General features: G+C 39.4%; 1 protein-coding gene across 3 annotated transcripts in view; it reads left to right on the plus strand.

Annotated features, from left to right (window-relative positions):
* The window catches only part of tnfrsf21 (tumor necrosis factor receptor superfamily, member 21), a 33,561-nt gene extending 19,394 nt beyond the window's left edge, over nucleotides 1-14,167 (plus strand). For 2 of the 3 annotated variants that reach the window (XM_072695978.1, XM_072695979.1), the window contains exons 4-6: nucleotides 3,617-3,882; nucleotides 11,472-11,688; nucleotides 12,774-14,167. In XM_072695978.1, the coding sequence (XP_072552079.1) occupies nucleotides 3,617-3,882; nucleotides 11,472-11,688; nucleotides 12,774-13,003 (713 nt within the window). In that variant the 3' untranslated portion in view covers nucleotides 13,004-14,167. The remainder of the gene's footprint in view (nucleotides 1-3,616; nucleotides 3,883-11,471; nucleotides 11,689-12,773) is intronic. The other variant, XM_072695980.1, reaches the window with a different exon arrangement.
* Nucleotides 14,168-21,326: the final 7,159 nt, after the last annotated feature.

Genomic DNA, 21,326 nt, shown 5'->3' on the forward strand with positions numbered 1-21,326 from the left:
GGGGGGTGGCTCAAAATGCAAGAAGCACCAGACATGTCTTGGCCACATCTGGGGTAATTGAAACATTAAGTAAATTGGATTTTTGCAAGACAACAGCCTTTATATCACTTTCAGTCAAGGCTGTTCACCATAAACCACCAGGACAATCAGAAGATTAAAAGAACTTGATCGCTTTGCTCTGCTGTTGTCTCTGTAATATTATGAGCAGATGCTACATAAATAAAAAGGTGATTAAATTAGCCACGTGTGTTTGAAAGCATATGCTCTGAAATCATTAAAAAAAAATCCATTATTACTCCCAGTGGATTTACATAAGCCTCATGCTGTGCTTTTGTTGTGTTTGTGCTTGCCTTAGAAGTCTAATACCCACCAGCCACACCACAACTAGCCTGAAATATGTGCCCTAATATAAACGGTTAAAACAAAGTGAAAACTAGGTTTATAAAATAATTTCTCTAGAATGTTTTGACCTCGTGAAAGCAGTTTTTAAGATCATTTAGCACATTTTTGAGCAACCAGGATGTGACCTTAAGCTGGCTTTCAACAACGCACCATCAAAACTAACATTCTGCCCTTTCTATCACTTTACACTTATCTGTTCTTAGGTTTCCAACTTTTCCACAGTGATTTGACTCGAAAGATTATTCATTTTCATTTTCTACTTTCTGAAATTAAGTGAACAAATATTTTTGGTACAAAAGGTACCTTTAGAAAGTACCTTAGAAATAAAGCACTCTGCAAATGTATCATTTCCACCTGCAACTGCATTTTAAACCCACCCTAGTTTGACCTATAGTGACCTTGCAGCTTAAAAGCTCTCCGGTTTTCCAACTGTTTAATATGTACAGTGCAATATATAGGTACAGTGTCCTCCCAGCCAAGGAAGTTTTCATTTGCGTCAAACTTGCCAAGTCCATACTGTCTTTTCTAAGAATATTACGACTATATATATATATATATATATATATATATATATATATATATATAATAATGCACTAGTCAGAAGTTGCCATACTTTGTATTGAGAATCCCACAATGACTCCTGTAGTCGATGTCTGATCTTACACTGCAGATGTGTGCATTATGTTAACATTAGGCTACTAATGTGGCCACTGTTAGTATCACATGGTCTACTTATAGAGCCTATAGATACTTTGCTAAGCGGTCATAATCTAGTTCAACCAACCAGATCTATAAACAACAGCAATTAGGAGTGGCTATCGGAGGGACATGGTGCATGTTTTGAATTCCACAGCCACCGCTGTCACTGCCCAAGGGAGTAGGACAGCAACCCCACTGTATGATCACAGGCAAAAAAAAAAGGAATTGGTCCACTTTTGCAGGAGCATGAGAGTGACTCCCTCCCGCTCACCATCATTGTACTGAATCTGCTGGAAGTGACAAGCATCCAGCCGACCAGCCTGCAGAGCCAAGTGTTTTGCCGTGCGTCCGCCTGCTCTGTGGCACGCTATCCCCCAAAGAGCCTCAGCGAATCTGCTACAGATAGATGAACCACAAACAAAGCAGATCTGGCTTATAGATAGATGCTTTAATCCTCTCTACTAACAGCTCTGTAATCATCTGGTTACACTAGACTGCAATGTTTACTTTGGAGAGAGGTAGGTATTTAAGCAGGGATTACAGTGATCTGCATTGAAACTATAATTGTGCAGTTGTTTAGGTATGGTCAAGTGTGTATAAAGGTGTCATGTATTCTCTAACCCAACTCACCTTTCATCTCATTATGCATATCATTAAAGGGCTTGATTAGCTGATGAGTTGACAGCCCTCAGGAGCAGATTTGAAAAGCACTGGTGTGGGCCATGGGAGAAATGTCATTGGCTTTTTTATTTTATTGGCATAGATGGATAGTACAGTCATAGATGTATAGTAAAGTTTTCACATTAAATGACAGTGGTATTACTGGTTTTTTTTTACCATTTACTGTTTAAATGCAGTTACTAGTGCTGCCCCAATATGTGGGATGTTGCTGACATTTTAATGCATGATATTTATGCATGCAATGTTTTCCTGCATACACGTTTACTGATGCTGATACATAAACATGTATGAAATGTAAAAATTGGACCTAAATCCAATCACTGTACCAGCATTATGCAGTAATGCAATGAAACAAATAAAATGCAAATATTTGAGTACTGTAGCTCAGCATCACCTAAACATGCTTCTCTAAAGTATGATAAATATGACACTAAAAGGACAAAAGCCATCCCCAAAAAGGCCATCTTGCCTTTATATATTTAATTTATTTATTTCTTTAAGAAAAACGCACCATTCCAGACTCCTAGGGCTCACTGGCCAGAAGCTATACAAAGAAAGCTGACTCTCTCTGGGAGAGAGTCAGCAAACTCTCTCCCAGAATTAGAGCACCCATCTCTGTAAACAGTCTTTGACCTATATTATACGTCACATGCTACCATAAGCAAAATATGTCAAGTCACAGTTGACTTATCACGCTTGCAGAATGTTTGCTGATATGGGGGGTTATAGGGTGGGTGTGGAGGATAAAGGCCCTTAGATGTTTAGTAAATATTTAATGCTATATATTCAGATAGATTATAAGACTGTTGAGAAGGATTTTTTTTTCATGCAGTCTAATGCAGACCATTGGGGACCCCGCACACTGCACATCTTGTGTAATGTTCAAGTTAGTGTGAGGTTATTAGGTGGCCTAATTATTCAACTCAGTAGGTGTAATTTAATTGTATGAGAACAGGCACTGTTTCTGGATGTCGCAAAACACTGCATCCCTCATGGTCATTTAAAGATCCTACTTTTAACAAAAAAAGACTATTCACTAGTCAGTCCATGAAATCCATACACTGTATGCTAAACTAAACTAAAATGTTTGTAAATTGCTGTTTTTGTGACGTCACAAAAATCAACACATTTATATACATCTGCCTATTTACCTTACAGAGGTTTAGCCCAGCCCCATGCACACTGAAGTTATAAGGAGTATTGTCAGCCACTATAGGCAAAAAGGTCGGCCAATCAGAGCTTTTACTTATGTCTGCCGTAATTGATGCGTTACAGAAAAAGAGGGTTTCATTTCAGGCAGGGGCCACCAATCTTGTTCACAAAGGGCTGATGTGGTATAGGTACTCATTCCAATCAGAGACAGAGCACACCGAGCTCAGGTCTCAGGCTTACAACAGTGAGTAGTTATATGAAATGAACTTGCAGCCCCATTCTAAAGGATAAACAGAGGTTAAATTATGTTCATTTATGGGATATAAAGCCTTAACAACATCATGCCTGGACCACTGGACCACTGAAAAAAGCACAGAAACATGCAGAATACAACAGGAAATTACAGGAAATGTCAGTGGGTCAGCTTTGCAACATCTCATTTCATTAAATACATTATTGATCAAACTAGGCTTGTGCAGGCAGCTCAGGTCAGCTCGGTTCAGGCAGAATATTAAAGAGCATCAATTCCAGTAATCCCAGGGCCATACATTCATGACCTCTTATTTATTATAATACTCCTCATAAGCACTGTGATAATTAACCCTGAAAATTACAGTTGGAGAGGGTTTACTTTGATGATACTTAGGCAGAGACTTAACACTTCATATTGTTTTGGTCTCAGGTGTTGATATCCTGAAGCTGGTGGCAGCTCAGATTGGCAGCCAGTGGATTGACATGTACCAGTCCCTGGCTAACGCCACCGAACGAGAAGTGGCAGCCTTTTCCAATGGCTACTCGGCTGACCATGAGAGGGCTTATGCTGCCCTACAGCACTGGACCATCCGCGACAGTGATGCCAACCTGGCCAAGCTGATCAACGCTCTTCACCGCCACCGGCGTATTGATGTGGTAGAGAAGATCCGTGGCATCATGGAAGACAATCCTCAGGTGAGCAGAACAAAGACTGGTAGTGTGTCTGTCGGCAGCATCTCAGCCAGATGTGGAATGGTAAATGTTAAACTGCATTCACAAATAGTCGCCTATTCAGCCAAATCCACAATTTATGGTCAAACTGAAACATTAGCGAACTGAGATGATGACAACAGTTTTTATTTTGTTTATTTAAAATTAATTGTAACTTAAGAGAGACAGACAGGGAGGCAGAGCATGAGCGAGAGAAAGAGTGTGTAAAAAAATATACACCAGGAGTAAGAGTTTGTGCAATATAGAGAGAGAGCACGAGAGAGACATACAGGGAAAGAGAGAGTGTGTGAAAGACACTCCTTTTGCATTGCTACACTATCGAATCTACTACATAAAAATGAATTCACATGATCCAACGTTGTACATGACAAATCTCAGGGAAAGAAAACCAATATTTTATCGGGCCCAAGTGGTAGTTAGTAGACCACTATAATGACTTTATATGTTCACCAAAACATATAAAGTACAAGGCTTGTATTTTCATCTCATTTCATAGTTTCACGGTTGTTCTGTACATTTGGTCACAATTTCATAATGAATTTACCAATAGAAATGCTCCAAAATGAATGGGAACGTAAAGTTATCATTTTGGAGATACAAGATTTTTGTGTGACAGCGACAATATATATCTGTAAACGTTGCTCTCTTGTTCAGACTCAAAAACAGAAGTCACTAATATGGTCACCTGTCCAATGCAGATGAATAGCAGTTTAACCTCACTCATGGGTGTTAACATTATAAGGAGAGTTTCAGCATGGGCCACTTTTTCAACAAGGTACAATATAGTGCCAGTCATTATAGAGGTGATATACATGTATCAGTGTCTCAGCTTTTCAACTTGCATCCACTGCCTCATATAAAGAAAAAAAATTGATCTCTGCTAGATGCTTTAACATGTACCTCACTGAAGGGTTAGATGTCTCTTACAGAACAGACTGTTGATGAAATCATGATCTAACAGAATAGATCAATCCATGAAACAGCAGATTGCTAGGATACACCAGCTTGCTAACTGACTAAGCATTTTGAAGAATACAAAGCACAATGCCTGGACAGCATCAGTACTGACAGTCCTTACCATTAGGATATTATGAAATAGTAGTGTGGTGCTGCCTACTAAAAGAGACCCTCTTGACTTTACTTTAGGTTGTACAGTCATGTATAAAGAGGAAAGGTAGCAGATAAAGTTAGTTTTATTAGTATGTATGTTGCTCAAATAATGCTGTAGGCATGTGCCAGTACAAAAAAAGATGTTGCAGTAAATTACCCTTTTCTCCATTTCTTTTTTTTTTTTACAATATTATTACTTTTGGTTACTGTACATCCAAGCTACACAGCAACTATCACTTCTGCATTTCAGGCAACATTATCAGCATTATTTGTGCCTTCTAATTCAAGAAATAGTTTGAGGAAAGAAAAATGACATGATTTATCATCAACCCCAGACGCAGTCCATCAGCCGAGACATGTTTGATATCTGACATCTACAACTGTAGTTCACAACAGCAGAGGCTAGGCAATTGTTTCTAACACACAGCAGAGGTCACTTATCTTAACTTCCTTAAAACATGCCAAATTATGACTTTATTTGCTTCTGTAATTGATAGGTTAAGAAGTTACTGAAACAAAGCTAACAATCTGAACTACATCCCACAAGAGTGCTACTTTCAAACTGGGTGACAGTGCAGACTGATACCACATATCGTGTTGAGCTTTCAGCTATGCAAAGTCATACCATGTTCAGAACCACATCAAAACAAATGAAAATCTGGATGCATTTTACGAGACAATTTTGAAGCATGTAGTCACAGAGGTAAGATTGGTGACAGTCTAACTCGTAAACACGTTAGCAGTATTGGCTTAGCATCTCCTATTCATGAGTTAAGTAATAAACTGATGTATTGGCTGATGGCCTGCGACCATCAGTGATAACTCATGTAAATGTAATTTTCCATCAGTTTCTTTTTTTCTTTTTTTTTTGAGATTTCTTTCCCTTTTTCTTCCAATTTGGTATTGCCAGTTATCCCACCCATTCATAACTCCCCCTAGTACTATCAGTGCCCCCAAAACTAGGAGATAAAGGGCTTAACAAAGATTTCAGCTGATACATATGAAGCCAGCCACTGCCTCTATTCGTTGACTCTGACCCAGGTCCAGACCTAAATGAATTTTGTTATGGATTATGGAATAAACTCTCAGAGAGAAACACAATCCATCTACACTCCACATGAGAATGAGCAGGTATCCCAATGCCTTTGTCCATAGTGTAGTTCTTGAATTTTCTGAAGACTATACTTTGGTAAGCTTAGATTTGGACTAGTTTGTGGGATGTATGGGATTTATATCACTCGTTTGTCCTCTATGGACTTTTGTCCCAGTGGGAATTTGTCATGTTGACCTGTAAGATTCATATTTTTGATGACACCTGCTTTAAACGATTTATCACAGCTTTTCAATATGACAGCATAATCTGACTTAATTTCTATGAAGTTTTCAATGGAGGCTTGGATGTCTAGTGTAAATTGGCCTTTAGTGTCATCATGTGCTGTAGCTGCTTCAAGTTCCAGAACCTGCTGTTCTGGTATGTTACATCAGCATTGTTCGCTGACTACCTTCTGATATAATCTCTATGAAAGAACAGCAAACCTATGCATGTTCCAGAGACCAAAAAAGGTAAACAAACTCACTTGAAGGTCTTGTGACTGTCTTGGCTCCATCATAGCTGCATTATTAGGTCTATAAGGCTAGTATGAATACAGAATCCTTCATCAACTTTCATTTTAGATCGTCAGACAACATCCGTCCCATTTCCCTGCATTCTTTCTTGATAAAGATACCCTCTGTGCCTTGCCCTTGTCTCAAGGTTAGATTGCAGGAGATAGGGATTACTGATTTTTTTCGGTGTTATCAGGATACAGTGATGAGGGTCTGTGTTCACTTTGTGTATCCACCTGTCAACACATCTTAATAAACCCCTGTGCTGTCTTTGGGGAGATGGCAGACGTCTGTCAGTCGGTCAACAACTCAAGAGAATAAGTACACAAGAAACATTGAACAAGTGAATAAAACAATTTGCATAGGAACATACTTTATGCTTGTACAATGAACCAAATCAATAATACACACCTAATAGTGAGCTCTGAATGTGCTTGCATGCTCACTGAGAAACTGTCCAGCAATGTAAAGGCTCATAGCATTGTAAATGTGCTGCTTTTTTCAAATGAGAGTATAATACAGAACGTAAGCATTCGTTAATTTTGTTTAAAATGTATTCATGCCCAGTCCAGTCCAGATACTAAGCTGTAAAAACAGCCTGAAGCACAAAAAACAGCTTATTTACATATGCCCCCCCCTCTTCCGTTTCACCTGCATACTGCATTTTTTCCCCTGCCTATTCACACTGATGTTATAAGGCGTGTTTAATCCTAGACTGCTTTTAGAGTGATGCAAAATACTGGCCAGTCCGATAGGGGTTATTGACGTACGTGAGTCTTAAAGGTACAGTAACAAAAAACACCCTGTAAAAGAGGTTGGAATATCAACTGTATTTAATAGATAATACAGCAGAAACATCCCTAAACAAGACCTTTAAGACAGTATTGGGCTTCTTAGTTTGTGTAGCTCCAATTCCACATGTGGATACACATGCAGCCTTTTATCTGGGGCTGAGATCCACCCTGAAGATCTGCAGATCTCTTGCCTTCTGAACACATTTCAGGCTAAGCATGCAGAGGCGGGGCATTGTGAAGAGTAGCCGGGGTAGACAGGAGGCATTTTTTTATCATCAGTTCAGGCAGAGATAAAAACTGAAAAACTGCCAGCCAGGGTTAGTACAGCAAAAGCTTCATTTATTTACATTTACATTGAAGGCATTTAGCAGATGCTTATATCCAGAGCGACTTTTACTGTTCATTCAGGAAACATCCAGACCTAGCTAGGATACCTAGATGCACAATACTCAACATGCACTATACATTGTCTGAAAGAGGCCTTGGAAGAGGTTTAAGGCATGCAACAGAGTATTTTTGAATGTCTTTAAATGTATTATTGGCACATTGGACACAATAAGATTAATCAAGTCATTGTATCATGATTGTTTTGATTCATTTGTTTACTGTCTGGTGTTTGAATTCAGTTCTGTAGCCGAAACACAAGCTCTTCCCAGAATACTTCACATTCTCGACGTTTGTTTATGTGCTCTCATCATCTCCAGAGCTCATCTTCTGAGCACTCCTTTGCCATTAGCACAAGGTTAAGTGCTGAACATAACACGAGCAACAAGCCACACTAGGTGCATTAGATGGCTCTAGCAAAATGCATTTTAATGCAAATGCGGTCATTATGCTTTTTGCAGAACATTATGTAACAGAACCTGAAGTCATCAGTTTTAGATATTGGATTAGCAATGCCAAAGGAAATCTACCCCCTTATTACAATGGCACTGACTCAGAATTTTGCAGATGAGTAATTTACATGGATAAATAAATGCCTAATGCTGTTAACGTGTGTTAAGATTGGTTGTGGAACTTATGGAGACAAATTTCTGGTTTTCTTAGTTCCATAAAATTCCATAAGGCACAGAAACTTTGAAACATTACATTGAAATTACAGCCTATCTTGTTGATATAGCCCTCTTATCCAAAAGAGTATGAATCATCTTTCGTATAAACCACTATTAGTGATCAGAAAACATTTAAACATTTATTGTGGGGGGTAGTGAATTTTGGGATTGTTTTGTTAGAGGGGCCAAAGTAGGTCAGTATTTTCTGGAGATATGGCCCCGATATTGAATCTTGGTAACAGGCTAGTTCCATCTCTAGAAATTAACTTAATTCTACAAGGCCCTGAGGTGATGTGATCTATTCGATTTTGGTGTATTTACTTTTAACCGTGCACTTATTGGAGATGACTAAGCAAAATTTGTTTAATCTTCTTCTTTGACCTACCAGAACTCCCCATTAACACAGCAGTGTGCTCTGAGTCATATGCTCTTAGAAAGAGAAATGTCAGACACTATAAGGCTCAGTGTTTGAAGGAAGTCTGGCATTCACTGCCTTCCACCATCTATGTTTACTGCCACTCATTAAGACCCAGCCCTGACTTTTTGCTTTTGGCTAGGTTATTTTTGTTCTGGCTACAGCTGCTACAGTGTGCCATAAGCTGTGTAGCTTCATTCCAGATGTGAGGGAGGACCTACACAGGGACTGCCAAGGAAACCCCCTGGGCCAGTATTTATCCATCTCTGAGTAAGAGGGCTGACCTAGAGAAGACAGAGATCTGGTCCTTAAGGCTGGCATGATTGAATGTTGAGGTGTCTGGACTAGCAGAAATTATAATATTGAAGTGTCTGAACCAGCAGATATCAGAATCTTGAGGTGTCTGAACCAGCAGAGATCAGAATCTTGAGGTGTCTGAACCAGCAAAGATCAGAATCTTGTGGTTATCAAACCAGCAGAGATCAAATTCCTGAGGTGTCTGAACCAGCAGAGATCAGAATCCTGAGGTGTCTAAACCAGCAGAGATCAAATTCCAGAGGTGTCTGAACCAGCAGAGATCAGAATCTTGAGGTTTCTAAACCAGCAGAGATCAAATTCCTGAGGTGTCTGAAACAGCAGAGATCAGAATCTTGAGGTGTCTAAACCAGCAGGGATCAGAATCTTGAGGTATCTTAACCAGCAGAGATCAGAATCTTAAGGTGTCTGAACCAGCAGAGATCAGAATCTTGAGGTGTCTGAACCAGCAGGGATCAGAATCTTGAGGTATCTTAACCAGCAGAGATCAGAATCTTAAGGTGTCTTAACCAGCAGAGATCAGAATCTTGATGTGTCTAAACCAGCAGAGATCAGAATCTTGAGGTATCTTAACCAGCAGAGATCAGAATTTTAAGGTGTCTGAACCAGCAGAGATCAGAATCTTGAGGTGTCTTAACCAGCGGAGATCAGAATCTTGAGGTGTCTGAAACAACAAAGATCACAATCATGAGGTGTCATAACCAGCAGAGATCAGAATCATGAGATGTATGAAACGGCAGAGCTCAGAAATATAATAATGTCATTTAACCAGTGAGCAACAAAAATGTGCAGGGCTGGAGGGCTCCAGGACCTCCATGTGAGCTTCATGTGATGCATAATGGGAATCATCTGTACAATATTGGTGGCAGATGATATTTGTTTAATATAACATTGATTGTTTTTTGGTGGTTGTCAGACTGTCTCAAATCTTGTTCAGGGACAAAAATTCATCAAACTGCATTAGCGGGTCATCATCTGAGTTACTGGCTTGCTGACAGAACTCAGTGTTCCCCATGACGTGGGTAATGCTTGCGTCCTTGCTAGTGTGACTGGGGCCATGTGGCCTGTGGGCAGTGAATTCCAAGGCTTTGAGAGTGGACAAAATCTCTTTCATCTGCCTCTCTTGCACAAGTCTCCCTTGACGTACAGGGACAACTGCGTTGGTGGAACCCTTTGTGCTAAGTACACTTTGGATAGAGAGAGGTTATTCCTCCTTAATACTGAACAACACTGTTGTATTTCTTAGTACTAGTTCTTGCCCTCTTCAGAAGAAATTATTGACATTTTAAATTCTGTAGCAGCTCATACAGCAATATTATTCTAAGTCTAAGTCTAAGTCTGTCTGTGCTAGCTGAAAGAAACAAATTTTTAGGAACGTTTACCAAAAGAAAGTTGCACTCAAATAACTGTCAAAGTTGTAAATACAATTAGTAAATGTTGTACCATGCTGACCTGTGGAACAGCCAGTTCTTTCTCTGAAATCACATGAAGTACATTATACCAAAGTTCTTCAGATCTGAACCTGGAGGCTGATATCAGCAATGTTCAAAAGCCTATCCGCACCTAGAGCCCTTCGAGCTTCAAGTACGGCTCGGCTTGACCCTCCATCCCTCAAAATCCATGGAAGACAAGCGTCCAGGCTTTTTTTCTGTCCTGGCACCAAAGTGGTGGAACGAGCTTCCCCTGGGTGTCCGAACAGCAGAGTCGCTCACTGTCTTCAAACCCAGACTGAAGACCCTCCTCTTCCGAGAATACTTGGGCGAATAGCAGAGTGGTCACCTTATTGACTTTTGTTTAGTAGTGTCTAAACTTAGAGGTATCTTCTGAATTTTAGTCTATTCAAACTAGCTGAGCATTTTTGTAATCAATAATCACTAAGCTGTGCCAGACAACGGTCCCCCAATACTAGATCTGAAGAACCGTAGACCATGGTAACAAACAGTGCACTACAGTATTATGGCAAAGTTGGGGCACCTCTGGTCAAATGATGTGTTGTTGAAGTAAAAGTAATAATCTCTTACAAAGACACACTTCTGAACATTGTAAACCATAATTTATCTTTAAGTAGTCTTCTGTTAAACAATGTTTTTTTCATCAAGTCAAGAAAATATGTCAGTTGAACAGGGGTGCTGAAACATTTGCTTAAAACAGTGATTTAATTTCTGTGTCATACTGTGCATAAATGATTGTAACCTTAAGCCTACACAGGCAGGCCCTATCACTAAGCAACCTAATAAATACATTCTTTACTTTGTGTCAAAGCAGTTTGACCTGAACCAGCTGATGACCTCAGTGAATGTAAGCCAGTGTGTCAGCCCCAGTCATAAGCCTTTGGACGTGCCTGGCTTGGTAGTGGAGCATTCACCACTGGACCGCACTAAGGGCTTCTTCACTGATGAATCTGAACCGTTGCTGCGCTGTGACTCTACCTCCAGCAAGGACTCTGCCCTTAGCCGCACAGGCTCCTTTATTACCAAAGGTAAGAGTGGCAGTACATACACTGCTGTTATTGCAGTGACTACTAGTGGCAGCAGCAGGCAACATAATTTGGATCATGTTTCTTTAATTGTAGCCGTGGGAGGGTCACAGCACTACACTGTCTTTACAGCAATAGCATTTTCCTTTTCTAACAAACCTAACTGAGCTAATGAAGGGCTCAACAATTAGCTGCTAAGTTGGCGCAGATCAATTACAGCAAAGGCAGCACAACACCTTTAACAGCACCTTTAACAGCACCACAGCACCTTTAACACTGTATGACTATGAAAGTCTAATGCTTTGAGTTTGCTCCCTCCTTGTGGAAGTGTTGTGCTCCTACACATTAGCAGTCAGTGATATCACTAAACACTGTTGCCTTGCAAATTGAGTTGAATGTCTCAGCTTATTCATTTAGTAATTTTGGAAAATGTATTTACTGTATAAACAAGACATGAAGGGAATGCTCTGTTATTCATATTATTTAATGTCTTTGTGCTTTTGCCAGCATGCACCTGTTTGCCACAGACACGAATTTCTCCATACTTGCAAAGCTAGCTAGCTAGCTAGATAAATAGGTAGATAGATAAATGGGTTACACTTACAGAATAGTTCAGACATGTCAAAATTATTGTCTTTTACTAAAATCCATCATAAGATACAGGTGCAGCACATAGAGATACACCAATATATAAGCTGGCTGATGAAATCAGTCAATAAAAACAATATGCAGATTTACTAGTATCAGCAAATTATTGTTGATAATGATCCAGTAACTACCAACATCTTTAAACCTCAAACTTGGGATTATGCCACTGGGTAGCTTATAATGGCACATTCCCTGTTTATTCCCTGTTTATACATCACAATACAGATGAACTGGTGAATTTAAACAAAAAAACATCATGATTAAAATAACAAAAAGGACCCAAACCAGATGTTTTAATAATTTCTGATAGCTCCAACCTCTAGAGTATTTCTCTTTACTGATATTAATGTGAATTCTAAAAAGCAGACCAATCTAAATATCTCAATGCACATACCCAGACCTCAGACATCACTTTACAGCTTCCTAATATTTACCAACAGAGAAGAAGGACACGGTGCTGCGGCAGGTGCGCCTGGACCCATGCGACCTGCAGCCAATCTTTGACGACATGCTGCATATCCTCAACCCTGAGGAGCTGCATGTCATTGAGGAGATCCCCATGGCCGAGGACAAGCTGGACCGCCTGTTTGAGATCGCTGGGGTCAAGAGCCAAGAGGCCAGCCAGACCCTCCTTGACTCTGTATACAGCCACCTGCCAGACCTCTTATAAACCTCTTTCATTGCTCCACACATAGAATGTCACAAGACTGTCATAGACTGACAAACGTATGCGCACTCTCCCTAAAAAAACGCTGTGTTCTTGTATGTCCCATGCACACAAACCCAAAATCTCTGGACAGGTCAGGCAGGGGTCTGTAAGCACATTAAAAGCCACTGCTTACCTTAGCATTAATGTAGCGCTCATGAACTGTTCTCTTCAAAGCTTCTTGTTGGCGTGCCGATGACTGGATAGCTGCATACAGGATTTTCTTCTAACTTCTAACACTATTGCGATTTAATGTAATTCATGCATTCGTTTCCATGATCTGCAGACTACTCAGTCCTTCAGTGCGCTGCCAAACTGTGTCAGGGTCTTCTGTTGAATGATATTTTACTAACTGAAAAGTCCTAACCTAAAACTCTTTGTTATTCATTTCCCTGCATTTATTATTTTAAGTATTGCTGTTGCAACGTTGCATATTTATAATTTACAATGACTGTGTTTCATGTGATTTCATGGGCATTTAAAAGCAACCCTACTGGTAATGATAGCATTCATGACTGATGATATGCATTTAATACTCTACTTGAATTAGTCTGTCACCTTCAAGAAAAAAGAAACAAACATACTTGACACTTTCTCTAAACCCCAGTTGGGAAGGGCAGCACCATGGCCTGCCTTCTGCAGCACTTTCTAATTGGGACTTTAATAAGCTCATGTGAGGGGGAAAAAAAACACAACCACCACTGATAAAGAATTCCTTGTTTCAGTATTCATATTTCAGATGCTGATGCTGATATGTTGTATGCAGAATGTATCTAGTAAACGTGGTCTAGCCGTCTAGTGAGCTTGTCATATCAGACCACTCTGGTGCTAGATTGTGTTCGCCTCCCTCTGGACGACAGGGTGCACAGGGTTGTTTAACCTTTGTTGACCTTCAAGAAACACCTGTGGATAAAACAAAAACGGCAGCTGCTGTGAACTCTGCTGGACTGTACACAACAGCTGCGGAAAGAGCTGCAAACTCAAGAGTGGAAGGAAATGGGGTCAGACATATGAAGCTGAAATTGGAACGTTGTATTCTGGTTGCAGATTGAAGACTTAACACATGTAATCAATACATTTACTATTATGTAACACAAGAGATCAATTAAAAATGAAGTTTTGTTACAATTCTTTGTTTTGTTTGTAGAATTAAATCCGTTCATCCAAATGAAGCTCCAGATCGAAGCTGTTAGATCTGTCATGAACACCACTCCCAACGCACCCCAAAAGTATTGGATGGTTCTCCATTATTCCAGGGAACACAGCTCCAGTTCTGGGGAGCTTTATACCCCTCTAGCTGATGCTTGTCATTGAGCATGGTGACTTTAGGCTCATGTGTTGTGGCTCCAGAACGCGCTAGTCTACAGGCAGTGCTCCTGTAAGGAGATTTCAAATGCTGTTTTAGCAATAGGTTCTGATCAATTCACTTTAATATAACCACAGAGGGTAATTCTTCTGCAGGGGAAGAAGACATTAAAACTCAGGTATGATAGTTAACATAAACCAAACCAATAAGTAGTGTAGAAGCTGAAGACATAAGTATTCTGGTCTGTTCATCTTCATTATGGACATCTAGTAAAAAGAAAAACATATACATGCACTGCTAGCTTGTCTTTCACAGTTCAGACAAAGGAATTGGAAATGTTGCCATGGTTTAGGCATGCTCTGCTCACTGACTAACCCTAAAAAATGTTTTGTCCTAAAAAATTCAAATTTACAAAAAAAACTATCTTCAGTTTTTTTTTTCAGTTTCATTTTTCCAGCAGTTTTTAATGCACACCCATTCAATAAATTTGTAAATTTGATTTTTTTGATGACAAGCTAGCAGTGAACTACATTCACACTACATCACACTGGGTTTAATACTATTTAGTACAGGTGAACAACTCATGCTTTAACCTGTGTATAGTTTGTACATTAATGTTCATAAGTAGTCGCTGAGATCTGGGTTTCTTTGGCCTTTGCCCAGAGATTTTTTATTTTATTTTATCTAAAGAGCTGCACTGATTTTGTCTGTTGGCTGCTGATGGTGTAGAAATGAGAGCCTATGGTAACCACTTAGCTAACATTAGAAGAGCCACACTAGTCTGACCTACTTATTCCTAGACGTGCTAAGATCCGGTCATCTTAATGCTCTGACGACCTACTAGAAGCACCTACATATTGCCCTGTTTGGGTCTGTGGTCAAAACACTGCTAAGTCTATGCAACGAAGCTAAAACTGACATTTGTAAGTCGCTCTGGATAAGAGCGTATACTAAATGCCATAAATGTAAATGTAAATGTAAATGTAATCTTGCATGTGATCATTAGATGGCGCTTCTTTCATACGTGGTGATTTAATTCCTTCCATTATTCAGCTTAATGTTTTGAATTATGGCCATGACTGGGTAGTAACAAGAATATAGGAAATGGTGTCACGTAATTAGGGGAAAAAAAACAATACCTAAGTAAAAAGGTAAGTAATTACATTAAAATAGGGTGATTAATAGCAGAAATACATTACAGTCTTGACAGGACCCCTAATTTTACCATGTCTCTTTAATCCAATGGGCATGTTTGTGAAAGGCTGTTGTTTATGTGGTTCATCGTGACCGTCACACATAGCTGAGTGCACTTAAGCTTGGGGTGCCATCCCAGTATGGCGCGCAGTAAGAATGAGATGAATACACACATACATACTTTGTCGTGTACCCACATGGTGTGCAGACATATCTAAGTACACTGATGTCCAGCTCGGCCCTTACTGACCGGCATGACATCAAAACCAGAGAATCGACTTCCACCCCACACTACAAGATACTGATTAAAATATATTGAATATATATCATATTTACGATTCACAATCGGGGTGGCCATAATCTGGAAGTGTAAAGAACATCATTTCACCATAAACTGGCCACAACCAGGTGCTACCGCAAGATTTCAGACAGAGGAGGGAAACAAATGATCAGAAGAGCTTCCCATGAGCCAAAGAACAGAAAGACGTGGAATCAGCAGCTACAGTTGTTTTGAAGAAAAACTCCATTGCTGAAGCACGTTTAAAGTTTGCTCAACATCATTTAGATGAGCCTGTGAAATACTGGGAGAATATAGTCTGGTCAGATGAGACCAAAACTGAACTCTTTGATACACCATGTTTGGAGGTCAAAAGGCACTGCATATCACCCAAAAACACCATACCAACAGTGCAGTTTGGAGGTGAGAACATCATATCATTGTGTGGGGCTGTTTTTCAGCATATGGCACTGGCACTCTTCATATAACCTCTGGTATCTTTTTGCTCTTTATATATATATATATATATATATATATATATATATATATATATATATATATATATATATATATATATATATATTAACTGATCTGATAGACTAGTTGGTGCACAGCATGGTCGGTTTCAACCTGTCGGCTGAGTCTTGACATCTGTTTACTGTCCCTGTCATTAATTGATTTAATGTCAAGGAGCATTGGGGTTTCATGTCAAAATACTATTTTCAGGAAGGTCCTCCTCTTGATCACTCTTTGTGGTGTCCATCATTTACCTTGTTCACAAAGGCAGAAACACAATTCAACACACTTCAGTTATCATAAGAATAAAGCAATACAACTTTTCAATGTAACCAAGTTTACAGTTTAAAAAGTTAAAAAAGATCTGCATTCCATTCCTAGCACAACCACAAACCTGAGGTAGGGGTTTCATTCTACACCCTGCAGATTTAACTCCTCCAAGAGTTTCCTGTCATGCACCACAAACACCCATCTTACACCCACATTCACCCAGATCACCCAGAGACATGTAAGACAAAAAGTGTTGATTGATTGTAGGACTGGATGCAAGAATCTCTCTAGGAATTCCAGACAATGTATGAAAGTCTGGAGTTCGACCAAGAACAAATAGCAGCACTAACCAAAGAAAAACAAAAAACTATTTCCGTCAGGGAACTTGCAGCTCAGTTATCATCAGTAGAAAGAAAAAAAAAACAAATAAATGAAACTCAATCGACTCTGTGTCCATCTTTACAGCATTACTCTCTGAACTTCCTGTTAAGCAGCAGTTGGTTTTCAAAGTAAATTGAGTTCATCCTCAAGACAGTGCTGACCGTCTACTAAGGGTAATACACTGACTAGGTATCTAAGCATCTCGTACAAGCCCACTTCAGGACACTACGATTTACACTGTCATTTATTTTAAAGTGACGGTATAGTTACGTTTAAGAGATTTATTTGTCTTGTCAGTTCTAGCCCCTCCTGTTCATTAGTGTCTCCACCTGTGCCTCCTCTGTAACCACGCCCCCTTGTTAGTCTCTGTATAAGTACCCCTTTGTTTCACTTGTCCCTTGTCTGGCCTTGTGTTCATGTTCATGTTCATGTTGATTTTATGGTTTCTTGACTTTCTTGTATTGTTTTATTTGGTATTCCTAGTGCTTTTTTTTATTTTATTATTTATTAATAAATATTCTGCATGTAGGTCTTTATCTCCAAGCATGACAACTTGTGACGTCCCTGCATTGGGTACCAGTTAAATTCTGCATTTATTATAAAACACTCCTTCTGACATATAAGTCACTAAACGGTTTAGCCCCACAATATCTTGCTTAACTTCTTAAGCCATATAATCCATCACATACACTTCGTCCACAGGATGCTGGCCTCCTGTTAGTTCCTTGCTTTTGGAGAATCAACGCTGGAGGAAGAGCCCCTAACTTATCCCATTGCTTTTTGGGACTCAGACACACTCTCTGTGTTTAAATCTATATTAAAACCTACCCTGATGTAGCTTGTATAAACACTAACATGTTCGGATTGTACTGTTCATAGGTTCCTGATCAGTACTGCAGTCTCTCTAATCTCCTTCCTTTACAGGTCGTACCTCAGTCTATTCAAACTCCTAAACGCATAATTTTCTCCTTTCTTTTCTCTCCCCTATGTGCTGAGCTACACCCTGCTGCCTGCCTGCTGCTGATACAAGTCCATTTATTGGATCCTATCATGCTATATCCCCCCCAAATAACATTCCTGTGCTGCTGACTTGTATTACTAATCGGTAACTACATGCAAAACAGTGCTAACTAGCTGAGTTGTTCTTAAGATATAACAGTGGGGAGAAAAGACAGGAAGGCTACACAAGCAGACTGAGGGACAGCTGCTAAGTTTAGCTGTTTGTGTTGAGCAAAGGAGCGGTCGGTGAACTGACGCTGGAGTTACTGCCAGGTTTTGCTTGGTGATATCTTTGGTAGGCAGTTAACACACCCTGGCCAGTTAACACTATGTCTTAGCCAGCTGATGTGACTACCTATGCAATGTTAAACATGTCCATTATTATAATATATATATATATATATATATATATATATATGTATATATACAATAATAATAAAGAAATAAAGATTCATTAAATCAGTAATGGGTGTGAAAAAACACATTTTGGAATACATTATATATTTTTATCTACTATACACATATTTTGGCATATGGCTAGACAACATTAACAAACTTGCTGGTAAACTGAGGCAAAAACGTCCTGTACATAAACATGAGTTTCCCAGTGCACACAAGATAAAGGTTATTGAAGCAACACTGTTGTCTGTTCCGGATTATGGGGATGTGATATACAGAAATGCATCTGCAACTACACTTAAACCTTAAACTCTGTACACCACTCTGCTTAAGGTTCAATACTGGTGAGCCATATAATACCCGTCACTGTGTGATAAAGGTAGGCTGGTCATCTCCAGCTGTGTGTTAAGATGGTTTTATCTATAAAGTAATTGCCGGCCATATGCCAGTCACATCCCAAAACACTTAATAATGTACTTCATCAGAAAAGTTTTCTCTGAACTGGAAAAATCTGCTTTTAGCTACAGTGCACCAGCAAGCTGGAATTCTGGCATGTTTAGCTTTTGGTTATATTTATTAATCCTTCTATTTATTTGATAAACTTTCATTTCTGTAATGTCTATTATATTATGATGATTATTACTTTTTTGGTATTTGATAATCCCTGATTTCTGTATTGCCTCTGCTACATAGTAAATGAGGGTCTTCCTTAATGTACTTAAATAAATGTTTGCAAAACTATATAAAATAATGAGTTTAAATAAAGATTATCATCTTTCAACATTCTGGTCATTGTGTGCCTATTACCTGAAGATTAACTCCAGCAAGATTGAGCTGCTGGACATGCCTGGAACTATAGGTCTTCATTATGATCTTGCCATTTCAAACTTCCTGGTCACTCCAGCTGCAAAAGATCAAAGCATTGGTGTATTTGTGAATGACCAGTTATTATTCTTGATGTTTCTCTCCCCAACAACATCCAGAGATTAAACATCCCTTTCTCTCCAGTGAAGCCAGCTGGGTTCTTGTTTAGTCTCAAGGCCTTCATGGCATGCTCAATGCCCGTCTCCCTCCACCCATCCTCACCCTCTTCTATAGAGGGACCATAGAGAGCATCTTAAGCAGCTGCATCACTGCCTGGTTTGGGACCTGCACAGCCTCTGACCGCAAGACCCTCCAACGTATTGTGAGGACAGCTGAGAGGATCATCAGAGTCTCTCTGCCCTCCGTCATGGACATTTACATTGCCCGCTGCATCCGCAAAGCAACCAGCATTGTGGATGACTCCACCCACCCTTCACACTGACTGTTCTCCCTCCTGCCATCAGGAAGAAGGTACCGCAGCATCCGGTCCAACACGACCAGACTCTGCAATAGCTTCTTCCCCCAAGCCATCAGACTTCTCAACTCCAGAGACTGAACTGATGGTTTTCCTGTTCCATGCACTCTCTCTCTCTCTCTCTCTCTCTCTCTCTCTCTCTCTCTCATTCACCAACCATTTACCCCAATAGGGGTAATAGTAGCATTTTGCACTAGTAACTATATTACCTCACTGGACTCAATATTTATTGCACACTGCATAATTTGCACACTACCCCTAAATTATTTATTATTCTGTGTCTCTGCACTTGTACTGTGTTGCACTTGTGTTCTGTATGCACTGTGTCTATGTTGCACCATGGTCCTGGAGGAACGTTGTTTCGTTTCACTGTGTTCTCTGTCTTACTTTGATTTCTTTAAGGAATTTCTTTCTTCAGGAATAGTCTAGAGTATATTGTGTATATAGTTGTGTATTGTGCATCATTTGAATCAAGGTATTCATGCTAACTTCTATATTCAGTTATATCTAAGTTTAGAGGTACCTTTTGAGCCCTAGCCTCTTCACACCACCTATACTGAGTAGTAATGAAATGAGTCACTCTGAAGTGTGTGCTACATCTCTTAAATGTAAATGTTCAAAAATAGGAATGTTGCTGATCAGGAAACCCCACTGTTATCTCTTTTGTTGTTCTCTAAAGCTTAGCAAAGCTTATCTAGACCTTTGTGTTTCGATTTGAATTACTTATAAAAGTAAAGTTAGTTCTATATAAGAGTAGACTAGATCATACTAAAGAGCTCTGTGTGACTTTCAATATGGCACTGTCAAAGGATGCCACCTTCCAAACAATTGGCTTGTCAAATTATTTGCCTTCTACATACACTCCAATCAACTCTAAGTGCTGTTATGGGGAAGTGGAAGAATGGGACCATCAAGTGTAGTGTAACAAGTTTCAAACTGCCTCTGAAAGCAACATCAGCACAAAAACATTTCAGAAAATTAATGAATTGACTTTTGACTAACAATATTATAATTATAACTGCTGCAGCATGCTGTGACATTGTACAAAAATGTATGCTTCCACCTCTGTGGCAACAGAAGAAACCCCTTTTGTGTTAAACATTATAAAACATCAGGCAAAGTAATATCTCCACGCATTCCTGTAGAAGCCAGATTCACGCAGATCTTTTGAGTTTTGTTTTGTTTTTTTCAGACACTTAGTCTAACTCATTCAGAGTGATTGTTGGAAGTCTTGCTTAGATGCTGCGCTTGTAAGAATGGAGAAATTTTAAGGCCGTGTCTTGCTTCCTGACTTAACTTTGGCAAAAAGGTGTTCTATTAGTTGTGTTGAGCTGTTTAAAGTGTTCTTGTTTGATTGGTTTACTGCAAACAGATGAAATATTGTACATTTTGCTAATAAACCTCTTTTGTAATGGGGGATTTTGAATGATTTCACTTCCAATGACATATAGTGTTTTTGTAATTCATACAAAGGAATGATTTAGATGATGCACTATAGTGAGGCAGTAGGTTACTTTACAGTATGTACCCTAATTCAATGTATTATACTAACCTGCTTTGAAATTCTGCTAAGGTTGGAAATATTAGCTGACAAGAAGGTGAATTC

This window comes from Salminus brasiliensis, chromosome 1 (assembly GCF_030463535.1).
Source record: "Salminus brasiliensis chromosome 1, fSalBra1.hap2, whole genome shotgun sequence".
In the NCBI taxonomy this organism is placed as follows: domain Eukaryota; kingdom Metazoa; phylum Chordata; class Actinopteri; order Characiformes; family Bryconidae; genus Salminus; species Salminus brasiliensis.